The sequence below is a fragment of the Rana temporaria genome, chromosome 12, assembly GCF_905171775.1.
Source record: "Rana temporaria chromosome 12, aRanTem1.1, whole genome shotgun sequence".
NCBI lineage: Eukaryota > Metazoa > Chordata > Amphibia > Anura > Ranidae > Rana > Rana temporaria.
In genome coordinates this window covers 75,784,672-75,801,867 of record NC_053500.1, presented here as the reverse complement: position 1 = coordinate 75,801,867, position 17,196 = coordinate 75,784,672, and the positions used below count along the sequence as shown (strand labels likewise).

At 44.9% G+C, this 17,196-nt stretch overlaps 1 protein-coding gene across 1 annotated transcript in view; it reads left to right on the top strand.

Annotated features, from left to right (window-relative positions):
- Positions 1-5,650, top strand: part of LOC120919054 (serine/threonine-protein kinase 17A-like) — a 120,610-nt gene extending 114,960 nt beyond the window's left edge. Inside the window, exons 5-7 of the mRNA XM_040331019.1 lie at positions 575-623; positions 1,388-1,567; positions 4,332-5,650. Of these exons, the coding sequence (XP_040186953.1) occupies positions 575-623; positions 1,388-1,567; positions 4,332-4,584 (482 nt within the window). The 3' untranslated portion in view covers positions 4,585-5,650. The remainder of the gene's footprint in view (positions 1-574; positions 624-1,387; positions 1,568-4,331) is intronic.
- The last annotated feature ends 11,546 nt before the right edge of the window (positions 5,651-17,196 follow it).

Sequence of the window (17,196 nt, the reverse complement as noted above, 5' to 3'; positions counted from 1 at the left end):
AGAATTATTTAAAGATTCTAGGAATAGACTTTTTCTAAACATAATAAGGATCAGATTGCTTCTTCAGCAACTAGTAGAAGAATTGATCTTCCACAATACTGGATTATTTATTTGTTCATTATCCGGTACTAGAACCCTGGTTCACACCGAATGTGGCTTGGAAATCTCGCTACTTCAGCGCAACTTCAAAGCTGCTGGTCAGTGCGATTTCATGTGCGGCTTGCCGACATCTGCGCGGCTTCATACACAGATGTCAATGCAAGTCACACATAATATCGCCAAAAGTAGTACAGGAACCTTTTCAAAGTTGGTGCAAGTCGGAGCTCAACGATTTGAGTGATTTCTTAGCCAAAAATAGGGTGTGACTTGTCATGCGACTTTGATCTGTCAAAACGCATGACAAGTCGCACCGGTGGGAACGGCGGCAAAGGGTGTTGGTATGGTGGAGATCTCAGTGTTATTGTATGGAGTTGTCAGATTCTGGGATAATGATGAATCATCCTGTAAAAACCATTATACCTGAGAGAATGTGTCCAGCTGTAAGCTTTCTTATTTGCTTTCTTATTTGTTTTAGCTCCAGAAGTGCTCAGCTATGAACCAATCAGCACAGCAACTGATATGTGGTAAGTAGTCCTTTGTCAAGAAACAAGTGCAATGCATTTTAAAAGAGCAGTAAGGCTTTTAAAAAAAATAAACACACTCACCTAGGATGCAGCATTGATCTGATTCTGCATCTGTCCCCTGCCACCTCCAAGATCGAGAACTGAGCGATCAAAGTCAGCAGAGAGCCAGTGACTGTCAGTCAGTGCTCTCTGCTCTACCCCTCCAGCATTCCCTGGAGCTGGACCGGGCTGTGCAGGGAACAGGAGCGGCTAGCTCAGGTTCTCCGCGGGGCGTTGAGTGGCTGAGCCAGCTGCCGGTCAGGAATCTGGTTGGATCCTGATATTACAGTCGGGATCCCATCAGAGCCTGGACCTGCTCTGTAACATTAGTCGCCAGAGGGCTTTAACCCCATCTGTACTATGCTGGCAGATCTCATTATTAGTTGTAAACTAGATTTGAACAATATCTGTCCTACCAGAGGGTTAAAGATCCCAGCGCTTGAATTCTGCATTGTTAATGAGAGGAAACTCGGACTGTCCCTACACTATCACTTTCAAGTAGTTTTGCTTGCAGTCTACCCAAAGCCTGTCCCAAAGAAACAACTAGAAAGATTTGAAATATTGTTTTTACACGTATTCTGTGTAAATGGGAACACAACAGCTATATAGTGGGGTTTTCTCAAATTTCAGTGCAAAAGTTGAAATACCCTTCAAGTACTTAATGTGTCAAAGATGCATTCTAGCTGCAGTCTGATGCTGTTTAACTTTTATCTTTTAACATGCAGGAGTATAGGAGTGCTGACATATGTCATGCTTACTGGAATTTCACCATTTTTGGGAGACAGCAAGCAGGAGACATTCCTGAATATCTCAAAAGTGGCCATTGAGTACCCCCAGGAGGATTTTGAGGGAATCTCTGAACAAGCAATTGACTTCATTAAGAGTCTTCTAATCAAGAACCCAAGGTGAGCAGCTATGAGACTAAATAATATGACTTTTAAAAATGTTCCATTACTTTAGTCAGGTAAATCAGAAATATTGTATATAAGTATTTCATAATCACTATTACTGCGTAGCTGATCTCTATGCATCTTTACACATTTACCGGGCTATGCTTAACTGCTTTGTTGGAAAAATCGAACCCTTCCGCTTTCAATCATTTCTCTGTCTCGCTGTATATAGAGAAAAAATCTGCAATCACGCAGATTTTGCTGTGCTGCCTCTTTGGAAAACACATTGCTTTGTGACATCAGTATGATGGACGCACCCTGCATTAAAGTGGTTGTAAAGGCTGAAGTTTTTTTTTACCTTTATGTACTCTATGCATGAAGGTAAAATACCTTTAGTGTACTGCTCCCCTCACAGCCCCCCCAATACTTAACAGAGCTCGATCTCCATCCAGCGATGTGCATGAAAGCCGAGACTTTTCCTGGCCTCTCCCTCTTCATTGGCTCAGATGCAGCAGCAGGATAGGTGTGGGGGCGGAGCTGAGCCACGCTCTCTGGCCCGGATTCAGATAGGAGTTACGACGGCGTATCTTCGGATTCGCCGTCGTAACTCTGAGTTGCGGGGTCGTATCTATGCGACTGATTTATAGAATCAGTTTCGCATAGAATTCCCTAAGATCCGACCGGCGTCTCTTACACCGTCGTATCTTAGGCTGCATATTTACGCTGGCCGCTAGGTGGTGCTTCCGTCGATTTACACGAGGAATATGCAAATTAGGTAGATACGCCTATTCAGAAACGTACGTCCGCCCGGCGCATTTTTTTACGTCATTTACGTTAGGCTTTTTCCGGCGTAAATTTACCCCTGCTATATGAGGGGTATCCTATGTTAAGTATGGACGTCGGGCCAGCGTAGTTTTTTCCGTCGATTACATCGTTTGCGTAATTTGTTAGCGAATAGGGCTGGGCGTAATTTACGTTCACGTCGAAAGCATTGGCTTTTTGCGAGTTAATTTGGAGCATGCGCACTGGGATACGTCCACGGACGGCGCATGCTCCGTCCGTAAAAAACGTCAAATACATGGAGTCACATGTAATTTAAAAAAAAAACACGCCCACATCATCCACATTTGAATTAGGCGGGCTTACGCCGGACCACATACGCTACGCCGCCTTAACTTAGGGCGCAAGTTCTTTCTGAATACGGAACCTGCCCCCCTAATTTATGGCGGCGTAACGTATCTGAGATACGTTACGCCCGCCGATAGATACACAATTGTATCTGAATCCGGGCCTCTGTGTCTTATAGAGCTCTCGGAAACAAGGGGGCACTCAGCAAGGAAAGACCAGGAATGCCAGCGGGGGACTCAAGAAGAAGAGGATCAGGGCTTCTCTGTGCAAAACCATTACACAGAGCAGGTAAGTATAACAAAATGTTTCTTATTAAAAATAAATGTTTTCCCTTACAAACACTTTAGGGATTCATTTAAACAAAGTAATATTTTAGTTAAGTGAGTCAGCCTCAGGGTTCTTAGATGTATTGAGTACTCCAACAGGGAGCTCTCTATTCCATTATTTCCAACTCCGTTCCTTTTTACCTGAACATTTTGGGTGCTCTTGCATACTCCTTCACCCCCTGGTAAATTTAAGATAAATGATCATTTAGGATGGAGAGTGGAACCTGCCCATAATGGCCACAGCCGGTGTGCAGACCCAGAACTTGAATGCAGAGAGTCCCCCAGAACCCTGAAAGTTTTCAGGTGGAATAGATCTTTAACATCTATGAATGAATGTATCAATTTTGTGTGGGTTGACCCTTTTAAAGTGCTTTCTCAATGAAAAGATAATTTGGCACAATAAGGATCTAGAGATTTTTCTTTATATTCTGTATTTAGCTTGGAGCATCTGCTGCCGAGGGTCAGGCAGTGTTGCAGTTGTTGAGAGCCAGTCATCAAGCCAGAAAGGATTTTGTTAAAAGTAAAGGATGCCAAAGACTTTTATAAAATTTCAGCTAAATATATCTGTTTAGTGATCTAATGACAGATTTCCTTGCTGAAGCTTAATTTACATCTTGCTCACTGTTGACTTGTACAGCTGTAATCAGAACCCATAAACTTCATTCTCTACTGTTTAGGCAGGCCATAGACGATGCAAATTTCTTTCCTGCAACCTCGGGTTGCAGGAAAGAAATTCACACGATTCTCCCATCAACACAATGTTGGCAGGGGAATCCCTCCTGTTTCCCCCAGCAGGGGGGCCGTAACATGCGGGGGAAGCCTTCCCTGCTAGAAGAAGACTGTGATTATCACTAGCGGCTATAGCAGCCACTTGCATTAATCGCAAACTAATCCGGCAGGTAGGTTGTACCCAAGTTGATCAATCCATCATTTTGGTTCATTAAGCCTGCCCATTAATGGTTCCAATCTTGCCCGCGTCCTGCTGAACAGGCTGAGATTTGAACCGTGTATGGCCGGCCTTAGGAAGAACTCGGATGTCTTTTTGGACTTCAGGGGTGGGGAGTGGTTTGATTTCAGAGGAAATATCTTGATGCTTTTGTACTGGAGAGATTTAGGCAACCAGTGGGTAGTGTATGTTGGTGTCTAACATGTAAGGACTAAAATTCCTGGCAAAAGAAGTATAACCCCTGACAATTCAGGCACCAGGAAGAAAGGTCAACGCATGTGAAGTAGATGCACAAACAAATTTTATTGAAATACCTGTTGAAATGTCCAGAGTTGATGCAGATTTTTTTAATACTTTCTATGATCCCCTCTCTCCACAGAAAGAGAGCCCGTGCTGACCAGTGTCTTAAACATGCGTGGCTGATCCCATGTCAGGAACCAGAGGCGCAAAAAGACAAAACTTTTGAGCCAAGTGAAAGCCAAGTGGAGACCCCTGAGACAACAGAGAAAATGATGTTGTTGGCCTCATACGCTGTGCACTGTCCATGTAGAGAAACCATAGAGACTGACCTGAAAAGTACGAGGAACCAGTTTACAGCTCTGAAGGAAATTCATCCAGAGGTTGTGTGTTAATAGAGAAATTGCACACCAAAAGTGGGACTAATCTCCAAGTTTGGAGTGCCACACGCACCAGGTTTCTGCTCTGCCATGAATGAAACGGGTACCTTTTGAAAAATAATCTGATCTGTCTGATTTGACTCTTCAGTTTCTGTGGCCTTGTTATGTGTGGAAATACTTGAGCATAGAGCTGTGCATATAAAGGAGTCATCACTGGCTTTTTCAGCACTTGTTATACATTTGAAGGCTAAGACAACCTTCTATGGAAATTAGAAAAGAACAAACATTTCTCATGAAAGCTTTTTCCAAATGGCTTGGACATGGCGCAGAGACATAGTATTTGTACTGATCTACCTATACTAAGCTCATTATAGGTCCATGATCCAGGACTGAACACAAAGGCTGGCGTTTGCCGATATTTTATGACACCCAATTATTTACAGATAATACTTTTATTGCACTTGGGAATATTTCTGTAACTGTGGGACAGGGAAAGCCTATTTGTACTGTAAAAGAGTAACTTTCTTTTAAAAAGAATGAAATTTAGAGTATGTGTTGAAGCTAGAATTATAACTTTTAGATGCCGATCTAGAATCACAGCTTTTGGTTTTCTGTATGGTAATAATGAAATGTTTAAGGACATGTCTGTTTTCAGTATAAACCTATTCTTTATAATTACTTGTCCTAGGTGTCAGGAAGTGGGAGATTATCCATTGTGTATCTAAAAGCACACTTGTGCTTTGTTATTTATTTGCACAATGCAACCAAGATTGAAATGCATCTTGAGTTTTGGACAAATACATAGGAGACCATGTCAGTGTCTAATTAGAATTTGCTGGGGACATCAACTGGCTGATTAACCGTGTTACATGGGATGCCTGGAGATATTTGTAAAGTGCATGTTTATTGGTTCCATGACTAGTTCCAGGTAATGAGTACCCTGTAAGATTATATTTTTTTTAATGCTACATAGCTTTAGACTATTGGTTAATAGGCCAGTAAACCTAAAACAAAAAGTGACCTTATGTAGAAGAGCTTCAGCTGCAGATATATATACTATATCTATAAATGTAAAAGTGTTCATAGTTGCACTGATAATGTGAGTTTGACACTGTATGTAACTAAATCGGTTACACCAAAGACTTTCATTTAGTGGTTCTGCCCACCATGTCAGTCGACAAATAGATAATGTGTGGAACTGTAATCCAACCATGTGCATTTACTGTACACGCATCTGCTCTTTCTGTGTGCTCATTTGCACATATATTGCTGATTTGATCAACAGTTGTGCAGCTCATGCATTCCCATTCGTGACCATCTTATGATCACTTATTTTAAATCAATTCATTTCTCCAGATGGTTTTAGTATTTTTTTTAACTTTCAATAATAATTCTAGTATTTAATGATAATGAGTTGAGGCCATTCTAGTAAGTGATACCTGTTTATTAATGGAGATGGTGGGTAAAACCACTGAGGCCCCGTACACACGGCCGAGGAACTCGACGTGCCAAACACATCGAGTTCCTCGGCCAGTTCAGCCCTGAAGCCGCCGAGGAGCTCGGCGGGCCGAGAGCTCCCATAGAACAACGAGGAAATAGAGAACATGTTCTCTATTTCCTCGTCGGCTTCCTCGGCGAAATTGTACACACGGCCGGGTTTCTCGGCAGAATTCAGCCAGAAACTCGGTCGGAAGCTGAATTCTGCCGAGGAAACTGGTCGTGTGTACGGGGCTTGACAGTTGTGACGATAATCATGACTGCGCGTGCTCTCCAGGTATTTGCATGTTGAGCACCTGATCATTTTTTGTGGACTATATGTAACAATGTAATTCTCTTTCACTGGGCATCTAAGGCTAAGGCCCCTTTCACACCTGTGGACCGTATGTCTGCTTTTTCATCCATCCGTTTGCAGATGAAAAAGGGACATACATTGATCCCTATGAGATAGCGGGTGTCCGCGAATGAACATCCGCTGACACACGATCTCATCGTTGTCCGCAATCCTCCGATTCTGCAGGTGGAGGAAAATCCTATTTTCTCTTATCGTCCATGGACGGACACAGCTCCTTAAATCTTGACAAGTGGGTTATGTTCCCTGTTTACAGGAGAGGACTAGGCAGAAACATGTTAAATAGTTAAATACATGTTACATTAACAGAGTTGAACAGCCCCGCCCAGGGGGCGGTCCCTCCAGACATAACCCTCCTCACTGCAGCTTGCAGCCTCAGTTTCGTTCTGCCTAGCAAAGGAGAAGGACGTATGGCTCCCTTTGGGCCCAGCGCCCTGAGGAGAAATTTTATTTTATTTTACTTTACTTTTTCTTGAAGAATCTTCTTTCAACTGTTGGCTGAGAGACAGGCTGGATATTATAGATCCTTGTAGTCTACTCAGTCCGACCAGCAAGCGTGGGCACACCTTTGCAAAGAGGCTTGGTCTGCCACGCCATACCTCATGACTCCTGGGGTGGCCGGTGAGCTTTGCTCCGAGGTCCACATATGACTGAGCTGTGGTGTTGCCTCAATCACAGTGGACCGGGCCGACAGCTACCTCCATTGCGGTTGTAGGTCTGTCAGGAATGCGTCAGCGAGTCCTCGCTCGGACGGGTAAGTACAGTCCCTCCTGCTTCGGTGGGTTGGTACAGCTGGGCATTCCTGGGGTTCGGGGGTCCCTTCCCCTTACTTCCCTGCTCCTTTCCCTTGCTGCATTGCTAACATTGCCGCTGTCAGGGGGGAGGGGGCCTTCCTGAGGGGACTGTTATCTGGCCTGTGTTTTTTCTTTTTGTATTGGGCTTTCCTGTGAGGTAAAAAGCCCTGTGATGAGCACAGATGTTTATGATTATACTTCAGCAGACGCTGACTGATTGGTGACACCTGTAATGGTTTTGCTTTTTATGCTGTATCTGTGTCTTATCCTTAAATAAAACAGCCCTATGAGGCTTTTCCTGTTTAAACACAGGTCCCTGCAAAAGTTACCTCACGGTTCTTTTCCTCACAGGCAGCGCTGTGCAGTCTCCTCCTGAGGGAGTCCCCTGGTTACCCCTGGTCAGCGCAGCAAGTGGGTGGGAGGCCCTGAATAGGGCTCTAGGAGCTTTTGTCTATTTGTATGGACAGGTGTGCATATTATAATACACACTATATGTAAATATTGGAGTCAGTATCTGGGTCCTTCCCCACATGCTGGTGGTGGCAGCAGGTGTTAGCACCTGTGATTCCCACAGAGTTTTTATTGTTAGTCCTGGACACAGTTTGTGCCAGGGTGGGGGTGGACTGCGGGCGGGCGGTAAAAGAGTGCCCCCTTCCCCCGATATCCCCTGGGGAATGCTCCGTTATGGAGCCATGGACTAGGTACCTAGTTAAAAAAAAAAAAAAAAAAAAAAAAAGGCAGAATAAGGCATTTATGGGTGCGCTTTTTACTGCTGCAAGGGACTCTCCTAAGCTGCATAGTGCAGCTGGGTTTCCGCTGAGGGCTCGGTCTTTTTTGGATCACACAAATCAGACCGCTGTGTAGGTTTTTTCCTTCTGTGCCCTTCTTCGATAATTTCTGAGATGCGGAATGAGAAAAGCCACTGAGGGCTTTTGTAGTCCCTCACCGCCGGGCGGGAACCCCTACTTGTATGGATCTGACTGATAGAAGATCCGAAGTACTGACCCGTTCTATGTTTACCATGCTGGGGTCTGGCTTGCGGCCTATTGTGGCCACTACACTGGGGTCTCAGTGGTCGCTGGCGCTATTTTTTGGGAGATTTTTCAATTACATTGAAAACTCCCATTGGCGCCCATTTTGTCGTAGCCACGCTATGGCGCAGCTTACATTGTGCTGGCCTTTTTCCTGTGGCCGCGTTCTGAACGCTCGGCGGCCATCTTGGAGTAGTCCTGACCCCTAGTGCTGTATACAACTCACAGAGTGAGCATTTTGCACCAGACAGTGGAGGAGCACCGACTCTCTCCTGAGGTTATTAGCCTAGCGGACCAGCTGGTCCAGGGCCTCATATAGGTCTGTGATGCTTCATTGAATGCTGCGCCCTTGTTATCCAGGGCGTCTGTTTCAGAATGGTTTTATGCACACGGTGGTGTAGTGCTTAACTCCATTACTTGGCAGCAAAAGAGTCATTGGTTCGAATCTGCACACTGACGCCAATCTGCACACTGACGCCAATCTGCCTGGAGCTTGCATTGTCGCTCCCTGTGTCTGTGTGGGTTTCCTCCGGGTACTCCGGTTTCCTCCAAAGACATGTGTGCATACACCTACATAATATACATACACACTATGTGTGTGTATTATTTAGGGGCAACCCTCCCAGGCCGTCAAAGGCCCAGCTGGGGGACTAATCTGTCCCTGGGTGCATAAGCCGATCACGCCGGCACCCAAATCCTGCCAATGTATATAGCCTTCCCTCCCTGTCTCTAGGTGGGAGGGGCGGCTTGCAGGTTCACAATTCAGTGAAACCTCCCTGCTCTCCGACTAGTGGGTCTGCGAGGTGGTCTCTTCGGAGTACTAGATAGGGTTTCCTCCTATCCACAGAACAAAGTTCTGTCCTTGTGTCTTCCCCTCCCGGCACGTCGGTCTGCCTTGGGCAGTGTGGGATTTGCTAAGCTGCAAGGTAATTTTACCTTTCCTGCAGGACGAGAGTTTTGGGGTTTTCTATGGGCCTCAGGCCCTAAATACCTTTGTGAACGTCGGGTAGTTCCGCATGGAATCCATTTGTTCGGTGGTAGCTGCGCTTCATCCGGGGGATGTCCTGACGTCCTCGGACATCAGGGACGCATACATGCATGTCCCGTTTTGCACATGTCACAGTGTTTTTTTCTGTGCTTCGTGATGAGAGAAGGGTCTCTGTCAGCCTGTGGCCCTCCCTTTTGATCTGGCGTCAGCACCATGGGTTTTCAGCTAGGAGCTCGCACTTATTTGAATTTTGTTGGGACAGCGAGGCTTTGCCTCATTGGCTACTTTGACGACTTTCTTCTGAGAGCAGCTTCTGTCTCCGACCTAGTGGATGGGTTATTCCCATTCAGACCCTCCGAAGATTCGGGTGGATGTTAAACGTTTAGGCCAGAAAGTGTAGCTCAGTGGCAGCAAGCCTGCCCTACATGTGTGCGACCCAGGGTTCAAATTATGGGCATGCTAGGTTCCGACTCAGCGTTGGAGTATCTAGTGTTGATCCAGACTCCTCAGTGGCAAAGGTCCTTCTTCCCCTGGAGAAATTGCAGACTCTTCAGTCTGCGGAGAAGGTATTGGCATCACGCAATCGGTCTTCTCTCCGGGCGCCTGCTGGTTCAGGGTCTGTGGGTAGCCTCCTTCAAGGTGGTACTGTATGCCCAGTTCCACACCCTGGTTTTCCAGTGGAACTACTGTCCAGGTGGTAAAAATCTCTTGTCTCTGAAATCATTAGATTCCTGTGCGCCACCTAGTCAGAGTCTCTCTGAGTTGGTGACAGAGATTCCCGACTCTTCGGTCCGGGAAGTTGTTCCTTCCTTCCAGTGGTCGGTGTTTACGACGAATGCCAGCTCACGGGTTGTGAACCTGGAGGTTCACAAAACTGGGGGGTCCAGTCGGCCTTGAGTCGCTGGACTTGCGTGGACCTATGACCACACCTCCTTGAATGTGTCTGGTCTCGGTAGCTACCCAGGGTCGGGCCTGGCTAGTGCCTGGTGGAAGACCGCCTGGGAATACCAGGTGCTGTCTACTGTTCATTGTCCTACTATTTTAGGCGATCAGGCTATGCTTCTCCTTGTGGTCGACCAATCTGGTTTCAGCCGGACAACGCCACGGCCGTGGCTTCAGTCTACCATCAGGTATGCCGGCAGGCAGACTACTGGAGTCGCCAGATGCTGGACCAGGGCGACTGGTCTTTGTGCTTGGGGTGTTTCGGCTCCCTTGCAGGAGGTGAGCCTCACATGGCATGGATCTCCTGGCAGCTTGTCTCCGCCGCAAGGGTGTCAGTTAGTGGCCAGGTCTAGTGATCTTGTACAGACGCGTCAGTCGCGCTGGTGGCCCTGTGTTGTCTGTATCGGTGATTTTTTGCCATTCCTCCATGGTAGTTGCTTCCTCGGCCGCTCCACAGAGTGGATGCTGAGGAGATCCCGATGATTCTAATCGCTCCAGATTAATCTCGGCTGATATCGGGCGCCTGGTAGCGGAGGCACCCTGGCGATTGCCAGGGCAGGAGGTTCCTGTCTCAAGGTCCCATACTTCCTCCTGTTGTACAGTCACTGACTTGCTTAACATGGTTATTGGAAGCCAGACTTTAGGTGACCAGGGTCTGTCTGACTCGGTCATCTCAACAGGGCACCGTAGTCTTCTTCCGGAGGATCTACCGTCGCACCTCTCTTGGTGCGAAGGGATGGAGTGACGTCCACGGGCGTACTTTCAATGTCCAGGGTCCTGCTGTTTTTAAAGCTTGGATTGGTTCTAAAAATTGCTTAAAGCACCGGTTGGGGGCAGATTTCAGCCTTGGCTGTGTTCTTTTAGTGGCCTTTTTGCGGCCCGTTCCCTGGTGGGTCCCCTTTTTTTGTGTGCAAGGGGTTTGTCATATACTTTCCCCTCTTGGCCCATCTCCTCCCCCATGAGTTTTGACTCAGGTGCTCTCGGTTCTTCAGGAACCTTCCTTTTGGAAACATCAGAGAGATTTTCTCTTGACACTATCTCAGAAGGTGGCCCCTTTAGTGGCCTTTACCTCTGTTAGAGGGGTTTCTGAGTTGGCGGTCTTGTCTTGCAAGCCGCCATGCTTGATCCCCCATAAGGATTAGGTGATGGTGCGCCCGCGACCTTCCCTTCTTCCGAAGGAGGTTTCGGCCTTTCATACTTTAGGCGTGGTACGCGCTTTGCGGGTATACCAGCCTACTACGGCTCCATCTCGGAGCTTCTGACTCTCTTTTGTGTCGGTGTCTGGTCCACAAAAGGGCCTGGCGGTCTCGTCGACCACCATTTCTCGGTGGATCGGGCAGGCCGTCATACAGGCCTATGCTCCTAAGGGCGGGCCCCCCTTTCCGGTCACGGCACTTTCGACCAGGGCAATTGGTGCTTCCTGGGTTTTTTTTTTTTTTTTCCCGACATCATGCGTCGGTCTCACAGGTGTGCGAGGCGGCGATTTGCTCGTCCGTTCACGCTTTTTCCAGAATTTACATGGTTGCTGTGAGTGCATCTTATGATGTTTTTTTCAGCCGCTAGTTTTTGCCGGCGGCTGTTTAAAGTTGCACCTCCTCCGTTGAGGAGCTCTGCTTGTTTTGGGGTGAAGTTAAAATTGTTTTTACTGATATATTTCCCACCCCTCGTTTTTTGACACTGCTTGGGGACGTCCCACTTGTCAAGATTTAAGGAGCTGTGTCCGTCCATGGACGATAAGAGAAAATAGGATTTTTTGTACTCACCGTAAAATCCTTTTCTCTGAAGTCCATGGACGGACACAGCTCCCACCCCTCCTTTTTAGGTTTGTACTGCTTGTTACGAACTGAGGCTGCAAGCTGCAGTGAGGAGGGTTATGTCTGGAGGGACCGCCCCCTGGGCGGGGCTGTTCAACTCTGTTAATGTAACATGTATTTAACTATTTAACATGTTTCTGCCTAGTCCTCTCCTGTAAACAGGGAACATAACCCACTTGTCAAGATTTAAGGAGCTGTGTCCGTCCATGGACTTCAGAGAAAAGGATTTTACGGTGAGTACAAAAAATCCTATTTTTCCATCCGTCTGCAGAGCGGATCGGGTGAACATGGACAGATGGTCTGTGTTCATCCGATCCCCTCATAGGGGAGAGCGGAGTTCTGACAGGGCGGTCCCTGCACAGTGTGATGCCAGTCAGATACAGTATCACCTTATAATTTGGACAGTGCAATACAATCTAATTATAATCCATTGAGGTATTCACCAAAATCGAATGCTGGATATTATTTTTGGCAGTTTCCCTGTCGGCACTGACATTACATCAGTTTTTGGTGCAATGATTGTGAAAATAGATAAGTCTACCAAAACATATTATAGAGGTTTATAATATTCAGCAGTCATGGAGGATGTATATTGTATTTACATGAGATAACTGACACTTCCAGAATAATCAGATTGCATTTTTATTCTTAGCCCTTAAAGGGAGTGTGTGCCTGCTGTAGCTTTGTCTTATCTATTGCCAGTAGCCTTGGCACATAAAGTATTCCAACTGCATGTGTAAGCATAACCACTAATTCATCATGGGCATGGAGAAAAAAAAGTTACAACACACTAGGTACACTGGCAAAGGATGCATGAAGAGTATGTATTGGCTACAATCAGTTTTTCTGTTTTATTAGAACCAGACTAATTGAGGTTGGGCAGTTCTAGAAGCTGCCAAATGGCTACTGTGCCTCAGGCTTCCTGCCATATCACTGCTGTTGATCTAAGTGTCTCAACAAAGGTATCAAATTCAATGTATACTATATGTACAAAACATTGGGGTTTATTTACTAAAGCTAGAGAGGGCAAAAGTAGTCACAATTCTGCAGAGAAACCAATCAGCTTCCAGGTTTTATTGCTAAAGCTTAATTGAACAAGCTGAGGTTAGAAGCTGATTGGTTTCTCTGCAGAACTGTGACTACTTTTGCGCACTCTCTAGCTTTAGTAAATAAACCCCATTGTTAACATTGGACCATCACACCTGTATCAGCTTGTTGAACAACCTGTTTTTAAAACTGTGGGCATTAACCACTTAAGAGGACCCCTTCACGCCAATATACGTTGGCAGAATGGCACGGCTGGGCACAAGCACGTACCTGTGCGTCCTCTTTAAGAGCCCAGCCGTGGGGTCGCGATCGGTCTCAGGAGCTGAAAAACGGGGAGAGGTGTGTGTAAACACACCTTCCCCATTCTTCATTGTGGCAATGTCAGTGATCGTCTGTTCTCTGATATAGGGAAAGACGATCACTGACGTCCAGCCCCGCCCCCTACAGTTAGAAACACATATGAGGTCACACTTAACCCCTTTAGCGCCCCCTAGTGGTTAACTCCTAAACTGCAATTGTAATTTTAACAGTATTCAGTGCATTTTATAGCACTTTTGGCTGTGAAAATGACAATGGTCCCAAAAATGTGTAAAAATTGTCCGCAGTCACGAAAAAAAAAAAACGCTGATCGCCGCCATTAGTAGTAAAAAAAAATATTAATAAAAATGCCATAAAACTATCCCCTATTTTGTAAACGCTATAAATTTTGCGCAAACCAATCGATAAACGCTTATTGCGATTTTTTTTACCAAAAATAGGTAGAAGATACGTATCCGCCTAAACTTAGCAAAAAAAATATTTTTTTATATCTTTTTTGGGGATATTTATTATAGCAAAAAGTAAGAAATATTGAATTTTTTTCAAAATTGTCGCTCTATTTTTGTTTATAGCGCAAAAAATAAAAACCGCAGAGGTGATCAAATACCACCAAAAGAAAGCTCTATTTGTGGGGGAAAAAAGGGCCCCCAATTTTGTTTGGGAGCCACGTCGCACGACTGCGCAATTGTCAGTTAAAGCGACGCAGTGCCGAATCGCAGAAAGGGGCAAGGTCCTTAACCTGCATAATGGTCTGGGTCTTAAGTGGTTAATATGGAGCCAGTTCTCCTCTTCTAGGAAGGCTTTCCATATGATTGCTGGGACAAGGACCTTTAACACGTAAGGCAAAAAGGCCAATGTTCATCTCCACAATGAACACGTAAGGCAAAAAGGCCAATGTTCATCTCCACAATGAACTGTGAGCTACTTGAGCAGCACAGGTAATAGGTCCTGCGCTTTTTGCTCCCCCTTCTGCTGAAGCACCCAAGGCAGCCACCTCTTTTGCCTACCTCTCAGCCCAGCCCTGGTTGGACAAGAAGACATGTTGGCAACCATCTAGAAATGTTAACTAAAATTGAGGTTAATCCGTGCAGTCTACTTGAATTCCTTCACACCAACCTCTTTGTAGACCTGGCATAGAGTACGGGTTTACAGTTATGCAGGAGCAGAAAGAGGCTTTTCCCAAATTGTTGCCAAAAAGATGGAAGTCCATAATTGTTTAAAATATCACGGTATGCTGTAGTGTTAACAGGACCCTTACTGGAAATACCAAAACTCAGTAGGTTGGAGGTTTGTCCTCATACTTTTTTACCACATAGTGAGGCGATGGTCAGGTGCCCACAAACATTTTGCCATATTGCGTATTAAAGGGATATTATTGTGCACTTTCAGCACCATTTTGAGTTAGGGCTGCCATAGACAGTTTGAATCTTGGCTGGTTAAGCAGGAACCGCATATAGGCAGGCAGAATGTACTCAACTGATCAACTTGGGTACAACCAGCCTGAGGAATTTTACATGCAATGATTGCTAGCATTTGGTATAGTCGCTTAGCAATAATCAATGTCTTCTTCCAGTGGAGACGGCTTCCCTAGGCCCCTGCCAGGAGAATACAATGGCTCAGCGGGAGGGATTCCCCTGTCAACACTGTCTTTGTGTTGATGGGGAAATCAAGTACATTTCTTTCTTGCAGGAAAGAAATTCGCTCTGTCTATGGCCAGGTTTATTATTGCAGCTCTGTAGTTTAATGCAGTCACTGTGCCTCCATGATTAATAACTGTTGTAATAACAGCCACATTGGGAGTGCAAAGCTTTCCCTGGGTTTGGTCAGAATCATTAGACTACTAACACACTTAAGACCATGCTTACCTGATATGTAATTGTTCAACTAATTATTTGTTTGAAAGATTTTTTCATTTACAGTAAGCAGTTTACCTACCAGAAGCATTGTTCTGTCACAAAATACACATACAACATTGACATTAAATATCTAATCGGCCTTTAGAGGTACAGGCAATGCACATGTGTTATATAAGGCCAGCCACGGATGTAAAAAAAAAGTAGCTGTGTGAAAACAAAGTGTACAATATTATCAGATTTACAGGTCATGTTAAATGGTTGACGCTCTTCTATGAAAGACCTTGATATACTATTGTTAGCCCACATTGTACCCACCCTGCTACAATGCTGCTCTGCTTATACCAGATTTGTTTCACATTCTACCACTGAAAGACTCAGAAACCTCCTGTTGTGTACTCCCTACCGTGAGCATGTGCACCATCAATAGTACACTGCCCATAATTTGGAAAACATTGCATAAAGGCAAAAACTGTGATAACGGAGACCCAAAAACAACCCACCCTATTCTAGTCATTCTACTATGGCTAAATGTACCCATAATGCTCCTTCTCCATAACTCTCCACACTGCAACTCAACATTACCACCCCTCCTCCACCCACACCAAATCACAATGCTGGTGCCTCATTGTAATGAGGTTGGGGTTTGCTCACCCATACCTAGAAGTACCAGGATTTTTTGAATCAGCAGAGGTTGGGTCAGAGCAACATGGAACAACGATAAAGGTGAGTTTAGACCCCAGAAAATGCCTAGCACAGGGTGATGGAATGGGTTTGGATTTTAATGTTTATTACAGCTTTGATTTAAAGGGAATTTTGGCTTTGACAGAAGTGGCATAGGATTGTTCTTACTATATAGTTGGAAGACAAGATAATACTTGTTGGTTGGACATCCCCACTAAATGGCATACCATAGTGTGTTCTGCCCTAATTTGTTGGCTTGTAACCCACACAGTATTACTTTAAAGCATTGTAAGATATTCACAGTACCCTATATAATCCATGCACTTGTAGAAAAGCTAGTTTCTTGTACAACAGAACTCGAAAACCTCTGTCCTCACTAGATTTACTGCTGTAAATGTGGGGAAATGGTACAAGTGGAGACCAGCAGACCTGTCATTTTGTGTTGTACTGTATCATAGAACTTTACTTTATAATGGTGTCACTGTTAATATGCATTTGTTTTGTAAATAAAGTCTTTCATATTTATGCACTTGTCCGGCTTGATGATTACTAAAGTTCCAAGAAAAATGGATTGAATATTAATTACTTCCAGTATTAATATAATGTGCAATTCTCATGAATGAAAGTAAAATCACTTTGCACCTGACATACCTGTTGACTCTCGGTTCAGCACCTTACTTAGGACATTCTACCTGTATGAATCTGCTTGCCTCCCGTCTTCCACTTGATCTAATTGTCCTTTACAGTACATCGCAGTGAAATGGCTTGAAATGATTATATAAAGGTGCACAACAGAAGAAAACTAATATAAAAAAAAAAACCAAGACAGCCAATGAAGCAATACAAAAAAAAAGTAACACACCTAAGTCTAATTAACTTCAACCATGAAGACATGGTAGTAATAATCCACATTCAAATACAAACAATATTACAATCAAAATTGTAAATGAAACAGAGAGAGCACTGGCATTGTATAGGAGCCTCAGAAAATCTTTACTGTTTAAAATAAACATATTGTACTCACAAATGTGGTACAAAGACATGCTTCTCACATAATTTCCATAAAGAACATCGCATCCATCCATTAATGCAGGGATCCTCAAACTACGGCCCTCCAGCTGTTGTAGAACTACACATCCCATGAGGCATGTAACACTGGCATTCACAGACATGACTAGGCATGATGGGAATTGTAGTTCCTGAACAACTGAAGGGCCGTAGTTTGAAGACCCATGCATTAGTGCTTTATTTGAAGACCTATCTCTAATATCTGGTCTAATACATTTCAAAGCAGCGCCTCTGAATCA